The sequence below is a fragment of the Melopsittacus undulatus genome, chromosome 1 (assembly GCF_012275295.1).
Source record: "Melopsittacus undulatus isolate bMelUnd1 chromosome 1, bMelUnd1.mat.Z, whole genome shotgun sequence".
NCBI lineage: Eukaryota > Metazoa > Chordata > Aves > Psittaciformes > Psittaculidae > Melopsittacus > Melopsittacus undulatus.
Genome location: NC_047527.1, coordinates 518,018 through 535,132, shown reverse-complemented (window position 1 = coordinate 535,132; position 17,115 = coordinate 518,018). Strand labels below are relative to the sequence as shown.

The 17,115-nt window shown below is 54.2% G+C and overlaps 1 protein-coding gene across 1 annotated transcript in view; it reads left to right on the top strand.

The window, feature by feature from the left end:
* The window catches only part of OPLAH (5-oxoprolinase, ATP-hydrolysing), a gene marked incomplete at its 5' end in the record, with an annotated part of 109,492 nt that overhangs the window by 74,330 nt on the left and 18,047 nt on the right, over positions 1-17,115 (top strand). The window contains 2 exons of the mRNA XM_034068815.1: positions 191-348; positions 2,757-2,917. Of these exons, the coding sequence (XP_033924706.1) occupies positions 191-348; positions 2,757-2,917 (319 nt within the window). The remainder of the gene's footprint in view (positions 1-190; positions 349-2,756; positions 2,918-17,115) is intronic.

The following is a 17,115-nucleotide window of genomic DNA, read 5'->3' as shown; positions in this document are numbered from 1 at the left end:
AGAGTTCTATGGGTCTATGGGCTGCCCCATAGGCTGCTATGGTCTATGGGCTGCCCCATAGAGTTCTATGGGTCTGGGGTCCCCCATAGAGTTCTATGGGGTCTATGGGTGCCCCATAGGTCCCTATGGGTCCATGCCCGGGTGGGGGAGGGGAGGGGGGAGGGGCCTGACCCTTGACCCCTCCCCCCAGGGCTGCATGAACAACGTGACCTTTGGCTCCGCCCACTGGGGTTACTACGAGACCGTGGGGGGAGGGGCGGGGGCGGGGCCAGGATGGAGGGGGCGGAGCGGAGTCCAGAGTCACATGACCAACACCCGCATCACTGACCCCGAGATACTGGAGCTCAGGTACTGGGAGCACTGGGATATACTGGGAGGTAATGGGGGGTAATGGGAGCAATGGGAGGTACTGGGAGCACTGGGAGGTACTGGGAGTAATGGGATATACTGGGAGGTACTGGGAGTAATGGGATGTACTGGGAGCACTGGGAGGTACTGGGAGCACTGGGAGGTACTGGGAGGTACTGGGAGTAATGGGAGCAATGGGAGTAATGGGGGATACTGGGAGCACTGGGAGCACTGTTAGGTACTGGGAGCACTGGGAGCAATGGGGGGTACTGGGAGCACTGGGATATACTGGGAGGTACTGGGAGTAATGGGGGATAATGGGAGCACTGGGATATACTGGGAGGTACTGGGAGTAATGGGGGATAATGGGAGCACTGGGATATACTGGGGGGTACTGGGAGCAATGGGAGCACTGGGATATACTGGGAGGTACTGGGAGCACTGGGAGCAATGGGAGTAATGGGGGTACTGGGAGTAATGGGATATACTGGGAGCACTGGGGGTACTGGGGAGCAGTGGGGTCCAGAGTCACATGACCAACACCCGCATCACTGACCCCGAGATACTGGAGCTCAGGTACTGGGAGCACTGGGATGTACTGGGAGGTACTGGGATATACTGGGAGATACTGGGAGGTACTGGGAGCACTGGGATGTAATGGGAGCAATGGGAGAACTGGGAGCACTGGGATATACTGGGAGCACTGGGATATACTGGGAGGTACTGGGAGCAATGGGAGATACTGGGAGCAATGGGAGCAATGGGAGCAATGGGATATACTGGGAGCAATGGGATATACTGGGAGCAATGGGGGTACTGGGAGCAATGGGGGTACTGGGAGCACTGGGATATACTGGGAGCAATGGGAGTAATGGGAGTAATGGGGGTACTGGGAGCACTGGGAGCACTGGGAGCAATGGGAGCACTGGGATATACTGGGAGCAATGGGAGCACTGGGATATACTGGGATATACTGGGGGGTACTGGGAGTAGTGGGAGCACTGGGGTATACTGGGAGCAATGGGGGGTAATGGGAGCACTGGGAGCAATGGGAGCAATGGGATATACTGGGAGCATTGGGGGGTACTGGGAGCAATGGGAGCAATGGGAGCAGTGGGGTCCAGAGTCACATGACCAACACCCGCATCACCGACCCTGAGATACTGGAGCTCAGGTACTGGGAGCACTGGGATATACTGGGAGGTACTGGGAGCACTGGGATATACTGGGAGCAATGGGAGCAATGGGATATACTGGGAGCACTGGGAGCACTGGGAGCATTGGGATATACTGGGAGGTACTGGGAGTAATGGGATATACTGGGAGGTACTGGGATATACTGGGAGTAATGGGAGCAATGGGATATACTGGGAGGTACTGGGATATACTGGGAGTAATGGGAGCAATGGGATATACTGGGAGCAATGGGAGCACTGGGAGCACTGGGATATACTGGGAGGTACTGGGAGTAATGGGATATACTGGGAGGTACTGGGAGCACTGGGAGCAATGAGAGCAATGGGATATACTGGGAGCAATGGGAGCAATGGGGGGTATTGGGGGGTACTGGGAGCACTGGGAGCACTGGGGCACAGTGGGGTCCAGAGTCACATGACCAACACCCGCATCACCGACCCCGAGATACTGGAGCTCAGGTACTGGGAGCACTGGGATGTACTGGGAGGTACTGGGAGCAATGGGATGTACTGGGAGCAATGGGATATACTGGGATATACTGGGAGGTACTGGGATATACTGGGAGCAATGGGAGCACTGGGAGCAATGGGATATACTGGGATATACTGGGAGCACTGGGATATACTGGGATATACTGGGAGGTACTGGGATATACTGGGAGCAATGGGGGGTAATGGGAGCACTGGGAGGTACTGGGAGCAATGGGATCACTGGGATCCCTGCATTACTGGGATTACTGGGATCACTGGGGAGCACTGGTGGCACTGGTGTTACTGGTGTTACTGGTGTTACTGGTATTACAGGGATCACTACATCTCTGCATTACTGGTGTTACTGGTATCACTGGTGTTACTGGTGTTACTGGTGTTACTGGTATCACTGGTGTCACTGGTGTCACTGGTGTTACTGGTGTCACTGGTGTCACTGGTGTTACTGGTGTCACTGGTGTTACTGGTGTCACTGGTGTTACTGGTGTTACTGGTATCACTGGTGTTACTGGTGTCACTGGTGTTACTGGTGTCACTGGTGTTACTGGTGTTACTGGTGTTACTGGTGTTACTGGTGTTACTGGTATTGCTGTTACTGGTGTTACTGGTGTCACTGGTGTAACTGGTGTTACTGGTATTGGTGTTACTGGTGTTACTGGTGTTACTGGTATTGGTATCACTGGTGTAACTGGTTCTTACTGGTTCTTACTGGTCCCCCCCCAGGTTCCCAGTTCATCTCCAGTCCTTCGGCCTCCGCTTGGGCTCCGGTGGTTCCGGTTACTGGTCTGGGGGTGATGGAGTCATCAGGGAGCTGAGGTTCAGAGAGAGGCTGAAGCTGATGGTGCTGAGTGAGCGGCGGGTGCTGAGGCCCTATGGGCTGTGCGGTGAGAGACCAGTATAAACCAGTATAAACCAGTATAGACCAGTACAGACCAGTACAGACCAGTACAGACCAGTACAGACCAGTACAGAGCAATGTGGGGCAGGAGCTGTCAGTGCTGAGGCCCTATGGGCTGTGCGGTGAGAGACCAGTACAGACCAGTATAAACCAGTATAGACCAGTACAGACCAGTCCAGACCAGTACAGACCAGTACAGACCAGTCCAGACCAGTACAGACCAGTACAGACCAGTACAGACCAGTCCAGAGCAATGTGGGGCAGGAGCTGTCAGTGCTGAGGCCCTATGGGCTGTGTGGTGAGAGACCAGTACAGACCAGTATAAACCAGTATAAACCAGTATAAACCAGTATAAACCAGTATAAACCAGTATAAACCAGTACAGACCAGTCCAGAGCAATGTGGGGCAGGAGCTGTCGGTGCTGAGGCCCTATGGGCTGTGCGGTGAGAGACCAGTACAGACCAGTATAAACCAGTATAGACCAGTACAGACCAGTACAGACCAGTCCAGACCAGTCCAGAGCAATGTGGGGCAGGAGCTGTCGGTGCTGAGTGAGCGGCGGGTGCTGAGGCCCTATGGGCTGTGCGGTGAGAGACCAGTACAGACCAGTATAAACCAGTATAAACCAGTATAGACCAGTACAGACCAGTCCAGACCAGTACAGACCAGTACAGACCAGTACAGGCCAGTACAGACCAGTTCAGAGCAATGTGGGGCAGGAGCTGTCAGTGCTGAGGCCCTATGGGCTGTGCGGTGAGAGACCAGTACAGACCAGTATAAACCAGTATAGACCAGTATAGACCAGTACAGACCAGTATAAACCAGTATAGACCAGTCCAGACCAGTCCAGAGCAATGTGGGGCAGGAGCTGTCAGTGCTGAGGCCCTATGGGCTGTGCGGTGAGAGACCAGTACAGACCAGTATAAACCAGTATAGACCAGTACAGACCAGTATAAACCAGTACAGACCAGTACAGACCAGTCCAGAGCAATGTGGGGCAGGAGCTGTCAGTGCTGAGGCCCTATGGGCTGTGCGGTGAGAGACCAGTACAGACCAGTACAGACCAGTACAGACCAGTACAGACCAGTACAGACCAGTATAAACCAGTATAGACCAGTACAGACCAGTACAGACCAGTACAGACCAGTACAGACCAGTCCAGACCAGTACAGACCAGTCCAGAGCAATGTGGGGCAGGAGCTGTCGGTGCTGAGTGAGCGGCGGGTGCTGAGGCCCTATGGGCTGTGCGGTGAGAGACCAGTACAGACCAGTATAAACCAGTATAGACCAGTATAGACCAGTATAGACCAGTACAGACCAGTACAGACCAGTCCAGACCAGTATAAACCAGTATAGACCAGTACAGACCAGTATAAACCAGTATAGACCAGTCCAGACCAGTACAGACCAGTCCAGACCAGTACAGAGCAATGTGGGGCAGGAGCTGTCGGTGCTGAGGCCCTATGGGCTGTGCGGTGAGAGACCAGTACAGACCAGTACAGACCAGTCCAGACCAGTACAGACCAGTACAGACCAGTACAGACCAGTCCAGACCAGTACAGACCAGTACAGACCAGTACAGACCAGTATAAACCAGTATAGACCAGTACAGACCAGTACAGACCAGTACAGACCAGTATAAACCAGTATAGACCAGTACAGACCAGTACAGACCAGTCCAGACCAGTCCAGAGCAATGTGGGGCAGGAGCTGTCAGTGCTGAGGCCCTATGGGCTGTGCGGTGAGAGACCAGTACAGACCAGTATAAACCAGTATAGACCAGTACAGACCAGTACAGACCAGTCCAGAGCAATGTGGGGCAGGAGCTGTCGGAACTGAGGCCCTATGGGCTGTGCGGTGAGAGAACAGTACAGACCAGTACAGACCAGTACAGACCAGTACAGACCAGTATAAACCAGTATAGACCAGTACAGACCAGTACAGACCAGTCCAGAGCAATGTGGGGCAGGAGCTGTCGGTGCTGAGTGAGCGGCGGGTGCTGAGGCCCTATGGGCTGTGCGGTGAGAGACCAGTACAGACCAGTATAAACCAGTACAGACCAGTACAGACCAGTACAGACCAGTACAGACCAGTATAAACCAGTATAGACCAGTCCAGACCAGTACAGACCAGTCCAGACCAGTCCAGACCAGTACAGACCAGTATAAACCAGTATAGACCAGTACAGACCAGTACAGACCAGTCCAGACCAGTACAGACCAGTACAGACCAGTCCAGAGCAATGTGGGGCAGGAGCTGTCGGTGCTGAGTGAGCGGCGGGTGCTGAGGCCCTATGGGCTGTGCGGTGAGAGACCAGTACAGACCAGTACAGACCAGTCCAGACCAGTCCAGACCAGTACAGACCAGTCCAGACCAGTACAGACCAGTCCAGACCAGTCCAGAGCAATGTGGGGCAGGAGCTGTCAGTGCTGAGGCCCTATGGGCTGTGCGGTGAGAGACCAGTACAGACCAGTATAAACCAGTACAGACCAGTACAGACCAGTACAGACCAGTACAGACCAGTCCAGAGCAATGTGGGGCAGGAGCTGTCGGTGCTGAGGCCCTATGGGCTGTGCGGTGAGAGACCAGTACAGACCAGTATAAACCAGTATAGACCAGTACAGACCAGTACAGACCAGTATAAACCAGTATAAACCAGTATAAACCAGTATAAACCAGTACAGACCAGTACAGACCAGTACAGACCAGTCCAGACCAGTCCAGAGCAATGTGGGGCAGGAGCTGTCGGTGCTGAGGCCCTATGGGCTGTGCGGTGAGAGACCAGTATAAACCAGTATAAACCAGTATAGACCAGTACAGACCAGTACAGACCAGTACAGACCAGTCCAGAGCAATGTGGGGCAGGAGCTGTCGGTGCTGAGGCCCTATGGGCTGTGCGGTGAGAGACCAGTACAGACCAGTATAAACCAGTATAAACCAGTACAGACCAGTACAGACCAGTACAGACCAGTACAGACCAGTCCAGACCAGTCCAGAGCAATGTGGGGCAGGAGCTGTCGGTGCTGAGGCCCTATGGGCTGTGCGGTGAGAGACCAGTACAGACCAGTATAAACCAGTATAAACCAGTATAGACCAGTACAGACCAGTACAGACCAGTCCAGACCAGTACAGACCAGTCCAGAGCAATGTGGGGCAGGAGCTGTCGGTGCTGAGTGAGCGGCGGGTGCTGAGGCCCTATGGGCTGTGCGGTGAGAGACCAGTACAGACCAGTATAAACCAGTACAGACCAGTACAGACCAGTCCAGACCAGTACAGACCAGTCCAGAGCAATGTGGGGCAGGAGCTGTCGGTGCTGAGGCCCTATGGGCTGTGCGGTGAGAGACCAGTATAAACCAGTATAAACCAGTATAGACCAGTCCAGACCAGTACAGACCAGTACAGACCAGTCCAGACCAGTCCAGACCAGTACAGACCAGTCCAGAGCAATGTGGGGCAGGAGCTGTCGGTGCTGAGGCCCTATGGGCTGTGCGGTGAGAGACCAGTATAAACCAGTATAAACCAGTATAGACCAGTACAGACCAGTACAGACCAGTACAGACCAGTCCAGAGCAATGTGGGGCAGGAGCTGTCGGTGCTGAGGCCCTATGGGCTGTGCAGTGAGAGACCAGTACAGACCAGTATAAACCAGTATAGACCAGTATAGACCAGTATAAACCAGTATAAACCAGTATAGACCAGTACAGACCAGTACAGACCAGTACAGACCAGTCCAGACCAGTCCAGAGCAATGTGGGGCAGGAGCTGTCGGTGCTGAGGCCCTATGGGCTGTGCGGTGAGAGACCAGTACAGACCAGTATAAACCAGTATAGACCAGTACAGACCAGTACAGACCAGTACAGACCAGTACAGACCAGTCCAGAGCAATGTGGGGCAGGAGCTGTCGGTGCTGAGGCCCTATGGGCTGTGCGGTGAGAGACCAGTACAGACCAGTATAAACCAGTATAGACCAGTCCAGACCAGTCCAGACCAGTCTAGACCAGTACAGACCAGTACAGACCAGTATAGACCAGTACAGACCAGTACAGACCAGTACAGAGCAATGTGGGGCAGGAGCTGTCGGTGCTGAGGCCCTATGGGCTGTGTGGTGAGAGACCAGTATAAACCAGTATAAACCAGTATAAACCAGTATAGACCAGTACAGACCAGTACAGACCAGTCCAGAGCAATGTGGGGCAGGAGCTGTCGGTGCTGAGGCCCTATGGGCTGTGCGGTGATGAGACCAGTTACAGACCAGTATAAAACCAGTATAGACCAGTACAGACCAGTCCAGACCAGTACAGACCAGTCCAGACCAGTCCAGAGCAATGTGGGGCAGGAGCTGTCGGTGCTGAGGCCCTATGGGCTGTGCGGTGAGAGACCAGTACAGACCAGTATAAACCAGTATAAACCAGTACAGACCAGTACAGACCAGTACAGACCAGTACAGACCAGTACAGACCAGTCCAGAGCAATGTGGGGCAGGAGGTGTCAGTGCTGAGGCCCTATGGGCTGTGCGGTGAGAGACCAGTACAGACCAGTATAAACCAGTATAGACCAGTACAGACCAGTACAGACCAGTACAGACCAGTCCAGACCAGTACAGACCAGTCCAGAGCAATGTGGGGCAGGAGCTGTCGGTGCTGAGGCCCTATGGGCTGTGCGGTGAGAGACCAGTACAGACCAGTATAAACCAGTATAAACCAGTACAGACCAGTACAGACCAGTATAAACCAGTATAGACCAGTACAGACCAGTACAGACCAGTACAGACCAGTACAGACCAGTCCAGAGCAATGTGGGGCAGGAGCTGTCGGTGCTGACTGAGCGGCGGGTGCTGAGGCCCTATGGGCTGTGCGGTGAGAGACCAGTATAAACCAGTATAAACCAGTATAGACCAGTACAGACCAGTACAGACCAGTACAGACCAGTATAAACCAGTATAAACCAGTACAGACCAGTCCAGACCAGTACAGACCAGTATAAACCAGTACAGACCAGTATAAACCAGTATAGACCAGTACAGACCAGTACAGACCAGTACAGACCAGTCCAGAGCAATGTGGGGCAGGAGCTGTCGGTGCTGAGGCCCTATGGGCTGTGCGGTGAGAGACCAGTATAAACCAGTATAAACCAGTATAGACCAGTATAAACCAGTACAGACCAGTACAGACCAGTACAGACCAGTACAGACCAGTATAAACCAGTATAGACCAGTACAGACCAGTACAGACCAATACAGACCAGTACAGACCAGTATAATCCAGTATAAACCAGTACAGACCAGTACAGACCAGTACAGACCAGTACAGACCAGTCCAGAGCAATGTGGGGCAGGAGCTGTCGGTGCTGAGTGAGCGGCGGGTGCTGAGGCCCTATGGGCTGTGCGGTGAGAGACCAGTACAGACCAGTATAAACCAGTATAAACCAGTACAGACCAGTACAGACCAGTCTAGACCAGTCCAGAGCAATGTGGGGCAGGAGCTGTCGGTGCTGAGTGAGCGGCGGGTGCTGAGGCCCTATGGGCTGTGCGGTGAGAGACCAGTACAGACCAGTATAAACCAGTATAGACCAGTACAGACCAGTACAGACCAGTCCAGAGCAATGTGGGGCAGGAGCTGTCGGTGCTGAGGCCCTATGGGCTGTGCGGTGAGAGACCAGTACAGACCAGTATAAACCAGTATAAACCAGTATAGACCAGTACAGACCAGTACAGACCAGTACAGACCAGTATAGACCAGTCCAGACCAGTACAGACCAGTACAGACCAGTCCAGAGCAATGTGGGGCAGGAGCTGTCAGTGCTGAGGCCCTATGGGCTGTGCGGTGAGAGACCAGTATAAACCAGTATAAACCAGTATAACCAGTCCAGACCAGTACAGACCAGTACAGACCAGTCCAGAGCAATGTGGGGCAGGAGCTGTCGGTGCTGAGTGAGCGGCGGGTGCTGAGGCCCTATGGGCTGTGCGGTGAGAGACCAGTCCAGACCAGTCCAGACCAGTCCAGACCAGTACAGACCAGTCCAGACCAGTACAGACCAGTAGAGACCAGTCCAGAGCAATGTGGGGCAGGAGCTGTCGGTGCTGAGGCCCTATGGGCTGTGCGGTGAGAGACCAGTATAAACCAGTATAAACCAGTATAGACCAGTACAGACCAGTACAGACCAGTCCAGAGCAATGTGGGGCGCAGGAGCTGTCGGTGCTGAGGCCCTATGGGCTGTGCGGTGAGAGACCAGTACAGACCAGTATAAACCAGTATAGACCAGTACAGACCAGTCCAGACCAGTCCAGAGCAATGTGGGGCAGGAGCTGTCAGTGCTGAGGCCCTATGGGCTGTGCGGTGAGAGACCAGTATAGACCAGTATAAACCAGTATAGACCAGTACAGACCAGTACAGACCAGTACAGACCAGTCCAGAGCAATGTGGGGCAGGAGCTGTCGGTGCTGAGGCCCTATGGGCTGTGCGGTGAGAGACCAGTACAGACCAGTATAAACCAGTATAAACCAGTACAGACCAGTACAGACCAGTACAGACCAGTACAGACCAGTCCAGAGCAATGTGGGGCAGGAGCTGTCGGTGCTGAGTGAGCGGTGGGTGCTGAGGCCCTATGGGCTGTGCGGTGAGAGACCAGTACAGACCAGTATAAACAGTATAGACCAGTACAGACCAGTCCAGACCAGTACAGTCCAGTACAGACCAGTACAGACCAGTCCAGAGCAATGTGGGGCAGGAGCTGTCGGTGCTGAGTGAGCGGCGGGTGCTGAGGCCCTATGGGCTGTGCGGTGAGAGACCAGTACAGACCAGTATAAACCAGTACAGACCAGTACAGACCAGTACAGACCAGTCCAGACCAGTCCAGACCAGTACAGACCAGTACAGACCAGTCCAGAGCAATGTGGGGCAGGAGCTGTCGGTGCTGAGGCCCTATGGGCTGTGCGGTGAGAGACCAGTACAGACCAGTATAAACCAGTATAGACCAGTACAGACCAGTACAGACCAGTATAAACCAGTACAGACCAGTCCAGACCAGTACAGACCAGTCCAGACCAGTCCAGAGCAATGTGGGGCAGGAGCTGTCAGTGCTGAGGCCCTATGGGCTGTGCGGTGAGAGACCAGTACAGACCAGTATAAACCAGTATAGACCAGTATAAACCAGTATAAACCAGTACAGACCAGTACAGACCAGTCCAGAGCAATGTGGGGCAGGAGCTGTCAGTGCTGAGGCCCTATGGGCTGTGCGGTGAGAGACCAGTACAGACCAGTACAGACCAGTACAGACCAGTACAGACCAGTACAGACCAGTACAGACCAGTACAGACCAGTCCAGAGCAATGTGGGGCAGGAGCTGTCGGTGCTGAGGCCCTATGGGCTGTGCGGTGAGAGACCAGTATAAACCAGTATAGACCAGTATAGACCAGTATAGACCAGTACAGACCAGTATAAACCAGTACAGACCAGTACAGACCAGTACAGACCAGTCCAGACCAGTCCAGACCAGTACAGACCCAGTACAGACCAGTCCAGAGCAATGTGGGGCAGGAGCTGTCGGTGCTGAGGCCCTATGGGCTGTGCGGGTGAGAGACCAGTCCAGACCAGTCCAGACCAGTACAGACCAGTCCAGACCAGTACAGACCAGTACAGACCAGTCCAGACCAGTACAGACCAGTCCAGAGCAATGTGGGGCAGGAGCTGTCGGTGCTGAGGCCCTATGGGCTGTGCGGTGAGAGACCAGTACAGACCAGTACAGACCAGTCCAGACCAGTACAGACCAGTCCAGACCAGTACAGACCAGTCCAGACCAGTACAGACCAGTACAGACCAGTCCAGACCAGTACAGACCAGTACAGACCAGTCCAGAGCAATGTGGGGCAGGAGCTGTCGGTGCTGAGTGAGCGGCGGGTGCTGAGGCCCTATGGGCTGTGCGGTGAGAGACCAGTACAGACCAGTATAAACCAGTATAAACCAGTATAGACCAGTCCAGACCAGTACAGACCAGTCCAGAGCAATGTGGGGCAGGAGCTGTCGGTGCTGAGGCCCTATGGGCTGTGCGGTGAGAGACCAGTATAAACCAGTATAAACCAGTATAGACCAGTACAGACCAGTATAAACCAGTACAGACCAGTACAGAGCAATGTGGGGCAGGAGCTGTCAGTGCTGAGGCCCTATGGGCTGTGCGGTGAGAGACCAGTACAGACCAGTATAAACCAGTATAAACCAGTACAGACCAGTACAGACCAGTACAGACCAGTACAGACCAGTACAGACCAGTCCAGAGCAATGTGGGGCAGGAGCTGTCGGTGCTGAGGCCCTATGGGCTGTGCGGTGAGAGACCAGTATAAACCAGTATAAACCAGTATAGACCAGTACAGACCAGTACAGACCAGTCCAGAGCAATGTGGGGCAGGAGCTGTCGGTGCTGAGGCCCTATGGGCTGTGCGGTGAGAGACCAGTACAGACCAGTATAAACCAGTATAGACCAGTACAGACCAGTACAGACCAGTCCAGAGCAATGTGGGGCAGGAGCTGTCAGTGCTGAGGCCCTATGGGCTGTGCGGTGAGAGACCAGTATAGACCAGTATAAACCAGTATAGACCAGTACAGACCAGTACAGACCAGTACAGACCAGTCCAGAGCAATGTGGGGCAGGAGCTGTCGGTGCTGAGGCCCTATGGGCTGTGCGGTGAGAGACCAGTACAGACCAGTATAAACCAGTATAAACCAGTACAGACCAGTACAGACCAGTACAGACCAGTACAGACCAGTCCAGAGCAATGTGGGGCAGGAGCTGTCGGTGCTGAGTGAGCGGTGGGTGCTGAGGCCCTATGGGCTGTGCGGTGAGAGACCAGTACAGACCAGTATAAACCAGTATAGACCAGTACAGACCAGTCCAGACCAGTACAGACCAGTACAGACCAGTACAGACCAGTCCAGAGCAATGTGGGGCAGGAGCTGTCGGTGCTGAGTGAGCGGCGGGTGCTGAGGCCCTATGGGCTGTGCGGTGAGAGACCAGTACAGACCAGTATAAACCAGTACAGACCAGTACAGACCAGTACAGACCAGTCCAGACCAGTCCAGACCAGTACAGACCAGTACAGACCAGTCCAGAGCAATGTGGGGCAGGAGCTGTCGGTGCTGAGGCCCTATGGGCTGTGCGGTGAGAGACCAGTACAGACCAGTATAAACCAGTATAGACCAGTACAGACCAGTACAGACCAGTATAAACCAGTACAGACCAGTCCAGACCAGTACAGACCAGTCCAGACCAGTCCAGAGCAATGTGGGGCAGGAGCTGTCAGTGCTGAGGGCCCTATGGGCTGTGCGGTGAGAGACCAGTACAGACCAGTATAAACCAGTATAGACCAGTCCAGACCAGTCCAGACCAGTACAGACCAGTACAGACCAGTCCAGAGCAATGTGGGGCAGGAGCTGTCGGTGCTGAGGCCCTATGGGCTGTGCGGTGAGAGACCAGTATAAACCAGTATAAACCAGTATAAACCAGTACAGACCAGTACAGACCAGTACAGACCAGTACAGACCAGTCCAGAGCAATGTGGGGCAGGAGCTGTCGGTGCTGAGGCCCTATGGGCTGTGCGGTGAGAGACCAGTACAGACCAGTAAAAACCAGTATAGACCAGTCCAGACCAGTACAGACCAGTACAGACCAGTACAGACCAGTACAGACCAGCCCAGAGCAATGTGGGGCAGGAGCTGTCGGTGCTGAGGCCCTATGGGCTGTGCGGTGAGAGACCAGTACAGACCAGTATAAACCAGTATAAACCAGTACAGACCAGTACAGACCAGTACAGACCAGTACAGACCAGTCCAGAGCAATGTGGGGCAGGAGCTGTCGGTGCTGAGTGAGCGGTGGGTGCTGAGGCCCTATGGGCTGTGCGGTGAGAGACCAGTACAGACCAGTATAAACCAGTATAGACCAGTACAGACCAGTCCAGACCAGTACAGACCAGTACAGACCAGTACAGACCAGTCCAGAGCAATGTGGGGCAGGAGCTGTCGGTGCTGAGTGAGCGGCGGGTGCTGAGGCCCTATGGGCTGTGCGGTGAGAGACCAGTACAGACCAGTATAAACCAGTACAGACCAGTACAGACCAGTACAGACCAGTCCAGACCAGTCCAGACCAGTACAGACCAGTACAGACCAGTCCAGAGCAATGTGGGGCAGGAGCTGTCGGTGCTGAGGCCCTATGGGCTGTGCGGTGAGAGACCAGTACAGACCAGTATAAACCAGTATAGACCAGTACAGACCAGTACAGACCAGTATAAACCAGTACAGACCAGTCCAGACCAGTACAGACCAGTCCAGACCAGTCCAGAGCAATGTGGGGCAGGAGCTGTCAGTGCTGAGGCCCTATGGGCTGTGCGGTGAGAGACCAGTACAGACCAGTATAAACCAGTATAGACCAGTATAAACCAGTATAAACCAGTACAGACCAGTACAGACCAGTCCAGAGCAATGTGGGGCAGGAGCTGTCAGTGCTGAGGCCCTATGGGCTGTGCGGTGAGAGACCAGTACAGACCAGTACAGACCAGTACAGACCAGTACAGACCAGTACAGACCAGTACAGACCAGTACAGACCAGTCCAGAGCAATGTGGGGCAGGAGCTGTCGGTGCTGAGGCCCTATGGGCTGTGCGGTGAGAGACCAGTATAAACCAGTATAGACCAGTATAGACCAGTATAGACCAGTACAGACCAGTATAAACCAGTACAGACCAGTACAGACCAGTACAGACCAGTCCAGACCAGTCCAGACCAGTACAGACCAGTACAGACCAGTCCAGAGCAATGTGGGGCAGGAGCTGTCGGTGCTGAGGCCCTATGGGCTGTGCGGTGAGAGACCAGTCCAGACCAGTCCAGACCAGTACAGACCAGTCCAGACCAGTACAGACCAGTACAGACCAGTCCAGACCAGTACAGACCAGTCCAGAGCAATGTGGGGCAGGAGCTGTCGGTGCTGAGGCCCTATGGGCTGTGCGGTGAGAGACCAGTACAGACCAGTACAGACCAGTCCAGACCAGTACAGACCAGTCCAGACCATTACAGACCAGTCCAGACCAGTACAGACCAGTACAGACCAGTCCAGACCAGTACAGACCAGTACAGACCAGTCCAGAGCAATGTGGGGCAGGAGCTGTCGGTGCTGAGTGAGCGGCGGGTGCTGAGGCCCTATGGGCTGTGCGGTGAGAGACCAGTACAGACCAGTATAAACCAGTATAAACCAGTATAGACCAGTCCAGACCAGTACAGACCAGTCCAGAGCAATGTGGGGCAGGAGCTGTCGGTGCTGAGGCCCTATGGGCTGTGCGGTGAGAGACCAGTATAAACCAGTATAAACCAGTATAGACCAGTACAGACCAGTATAAACCAGTACAGACCAGTACAGAGCAATGTGGGGCAGGAGCTGTCAGTGCTGAGGCCCTATGGGCTGTGCGGTGAGAGACCAGTACAGACCAGTATAAACCAGTACAGACCAGTACAGACCAGTACAGACCAGTACAGACCAGTACAGACCAGTCCAGAGCAATGTGGGGCAGGAGCTGTCGGTGCTGAGGCCCTATGGGCTGTGCGGTGAGAGACCAGTATAAACCAGTATAAACCAGTATAGACCAGTACAGACCAGTACAGACCAGTCCAGAGCAATGTGGGGCAGGAGCTGTCGGTGCTGAGGCCCTATGGGCTGTGCGGTGAGAGACCAGTATAGACCAGTATAAACCAGTATAGACCAGTACAGACCAGTACAGACCAGTACAGACCAGTCCAGAGCAATGTGGGGCAGGAGCTGTCGGTGCTGAGGCCCTATGGGCTGTGCGGTGAGAGACCAGTACAGACAGTATAAACCAGTATATACCAGTACAGACCAGTACAGACCAGTACAGACCAGTACAGACCAGTCCAGAGCAATGTGGGGCAGGAGCTGTCGGTGCTGAGTGAGCGGTGGGTGCTGAGGCCCTATGGGCTGTGCGGTGAGAGACCAGTACAGACCAGTATAAACCAGTATAGACCAGTACAGACCAGTCCAGACCAGTACAGACCAGTACAGACCAGTACAGACCAGTCCAGAGCAATGTGGGGCAGGAAGCTGTCGGTGCTGAGTGAGCGGCGGGTGCTGAGGCCCTATGGGCTGTGCGGTGAGAGACCAGTACAGACCAGTATAAACCAGTACAGACCAGTACAGACCAGTACAGACCAGTCCAGACCAGTCCAGACCAGTACAGACCAGTACAGACCAGTCCAGAGCAATGTGGGGCAGGAGCTGTCGGTGCTGAGGCCCTATGGGCTGTGCGGTGAGAGACCAGTACAGACCAGTATAAACCAGTATAGACCAGTACAGACCAGTACAGACCAGTATAAACCAGTACAGACCAGTCCAGACCAGTACAGACCAGTCCAGACCAGTCCAGAGCAATGTGGGGCAGGAGCTGTCAGTGCTGAGGCCCTATGGGCTGTGCGGTGAGAGACCAGTACAGACCAGTATAAACCAGTATAGACCAGTCCAGACCAGTCCAGACCAGTACAGACCAGTACAGACCAGTCCAGAGCAATGTGGGGCAGGAGCTGTCGGTGCTGAGGCCCTATGGGCTGTGCGGTGAGAGACCAGTAATAAACCAGTATAAACCAGTATAAACCAGTACAGACCAGTACAGACCAGTACAGACCAGTACAGACCAGTCCAGAGCAATGTGGGGCAGGAGCTGTCGGTGCTGAGGCCCTATGGGCTGTGCGGTGAGAGACCAGTACAGACCAGTAAAAACCAGTATAGACCAGTCCAGACCAGTACAGACCAGTACAGACCAGTACAGACCAGTACAGACCAGCCCAGAGCAATGTGGGGCAGGAGCTGTCGGTGCTGAGGCCCTATGGGCTGTGCGGTGAGAGACCAGTACAGACCAGTATAAACCAGTATAGACCAGTACAGACCAGTCCAGACCAGTACAGACCAGTCCAGACCAATCCAGAGCAATGTGGGGCAGGAGCTGTCGGTGCTGAGTGAGCGGAGGGTGCTGAGGCCCTATGGGCTGTGCGGTGAGAGACCAGTACAGACCAGTATAAACCAGTATAGACCAGTACAGACCAGTACAGACCAGTACAGACCAGTCCAGAGCAATGTGGGGCAGGAGCTGTCAGTGCTGAGGCCCTATGGGCTGTGCGGTGAGAGACCAGTACAGACCAGTCCAGACCAGTACAGACCAGTACAGACCAGTATAAACCAGTATAGACCAGTACAGACCAGTACAGACCAGTACAGACCAGTCCAGAGCAATGTGGGGCAGGAGCTGTCGGTGCTGAGGCCCTATGGGCTGTGCGGTGAGAGACCAGTACAGACCAGTATAAACCAGTATAGACCAGTATAGACCAGTACAGACCAGTACAGACCAGTATAGACCAGTACAGACCAGTACAGACCAGTACAGACCAGTCCAGAGCAATGTGGGGCAGGAGCTGTCGGTGCTGAGTGAGCGGCGGGTGCTGAGGCCCTATGGGCTGTGCGGTGAGAGACCAGTACAGACCAGTACAGACCAGTACAGACCAGTACAGACCAGTACAGACCAGTACAGACCAGTCCAGACCAGTACAGACCAGTACAGACCAGTACAGACCAGTCCAGAGCAATGTGGGGCAGGAGCTGTCGGTGCTGAGGCCCTATGGGCTGTGCGGTGAGAGACCAGTACAGACCAGTATAAACCAGTATAGACCAGTACAGACCAGTATAAACCAGTATAGACCAGTACAGACCAGTACAGACCAGTCCAGAGCAATGTGGGGCAGGAGCTGTCGGTGCTGAGGCCCTATGGGCTGTGCGGTGAGAGACCAGTATAAACCAGTATAAACCAGTATAGACCAGTACAGACCAGTACAGACCAGTACAGACCAGTCCAGACCAGTCCAGAGCAATGTGGGGCAGGAGCTGTCAGTGCTGAGGCCCTATGGGCTGTGCGGTGAGAGACCAGTACAGACCAGTATAAACCAGTATAGACCAGTACAGACCAGTACAGACCAGTACAGACCAGTACAGACCAGTATAAACCAGTACAGACCAGTACAGACCAGTCCAGAGCAATGTGGGGCAGGAGCTGTCGGTGCTGAGTGAGCGGCGGGTGCTGAGGCCCTATGGGCTGTGCGGTGAGAGACCAGTATAAACCAGTATAAACCAGTACAGACCAGTACAGAC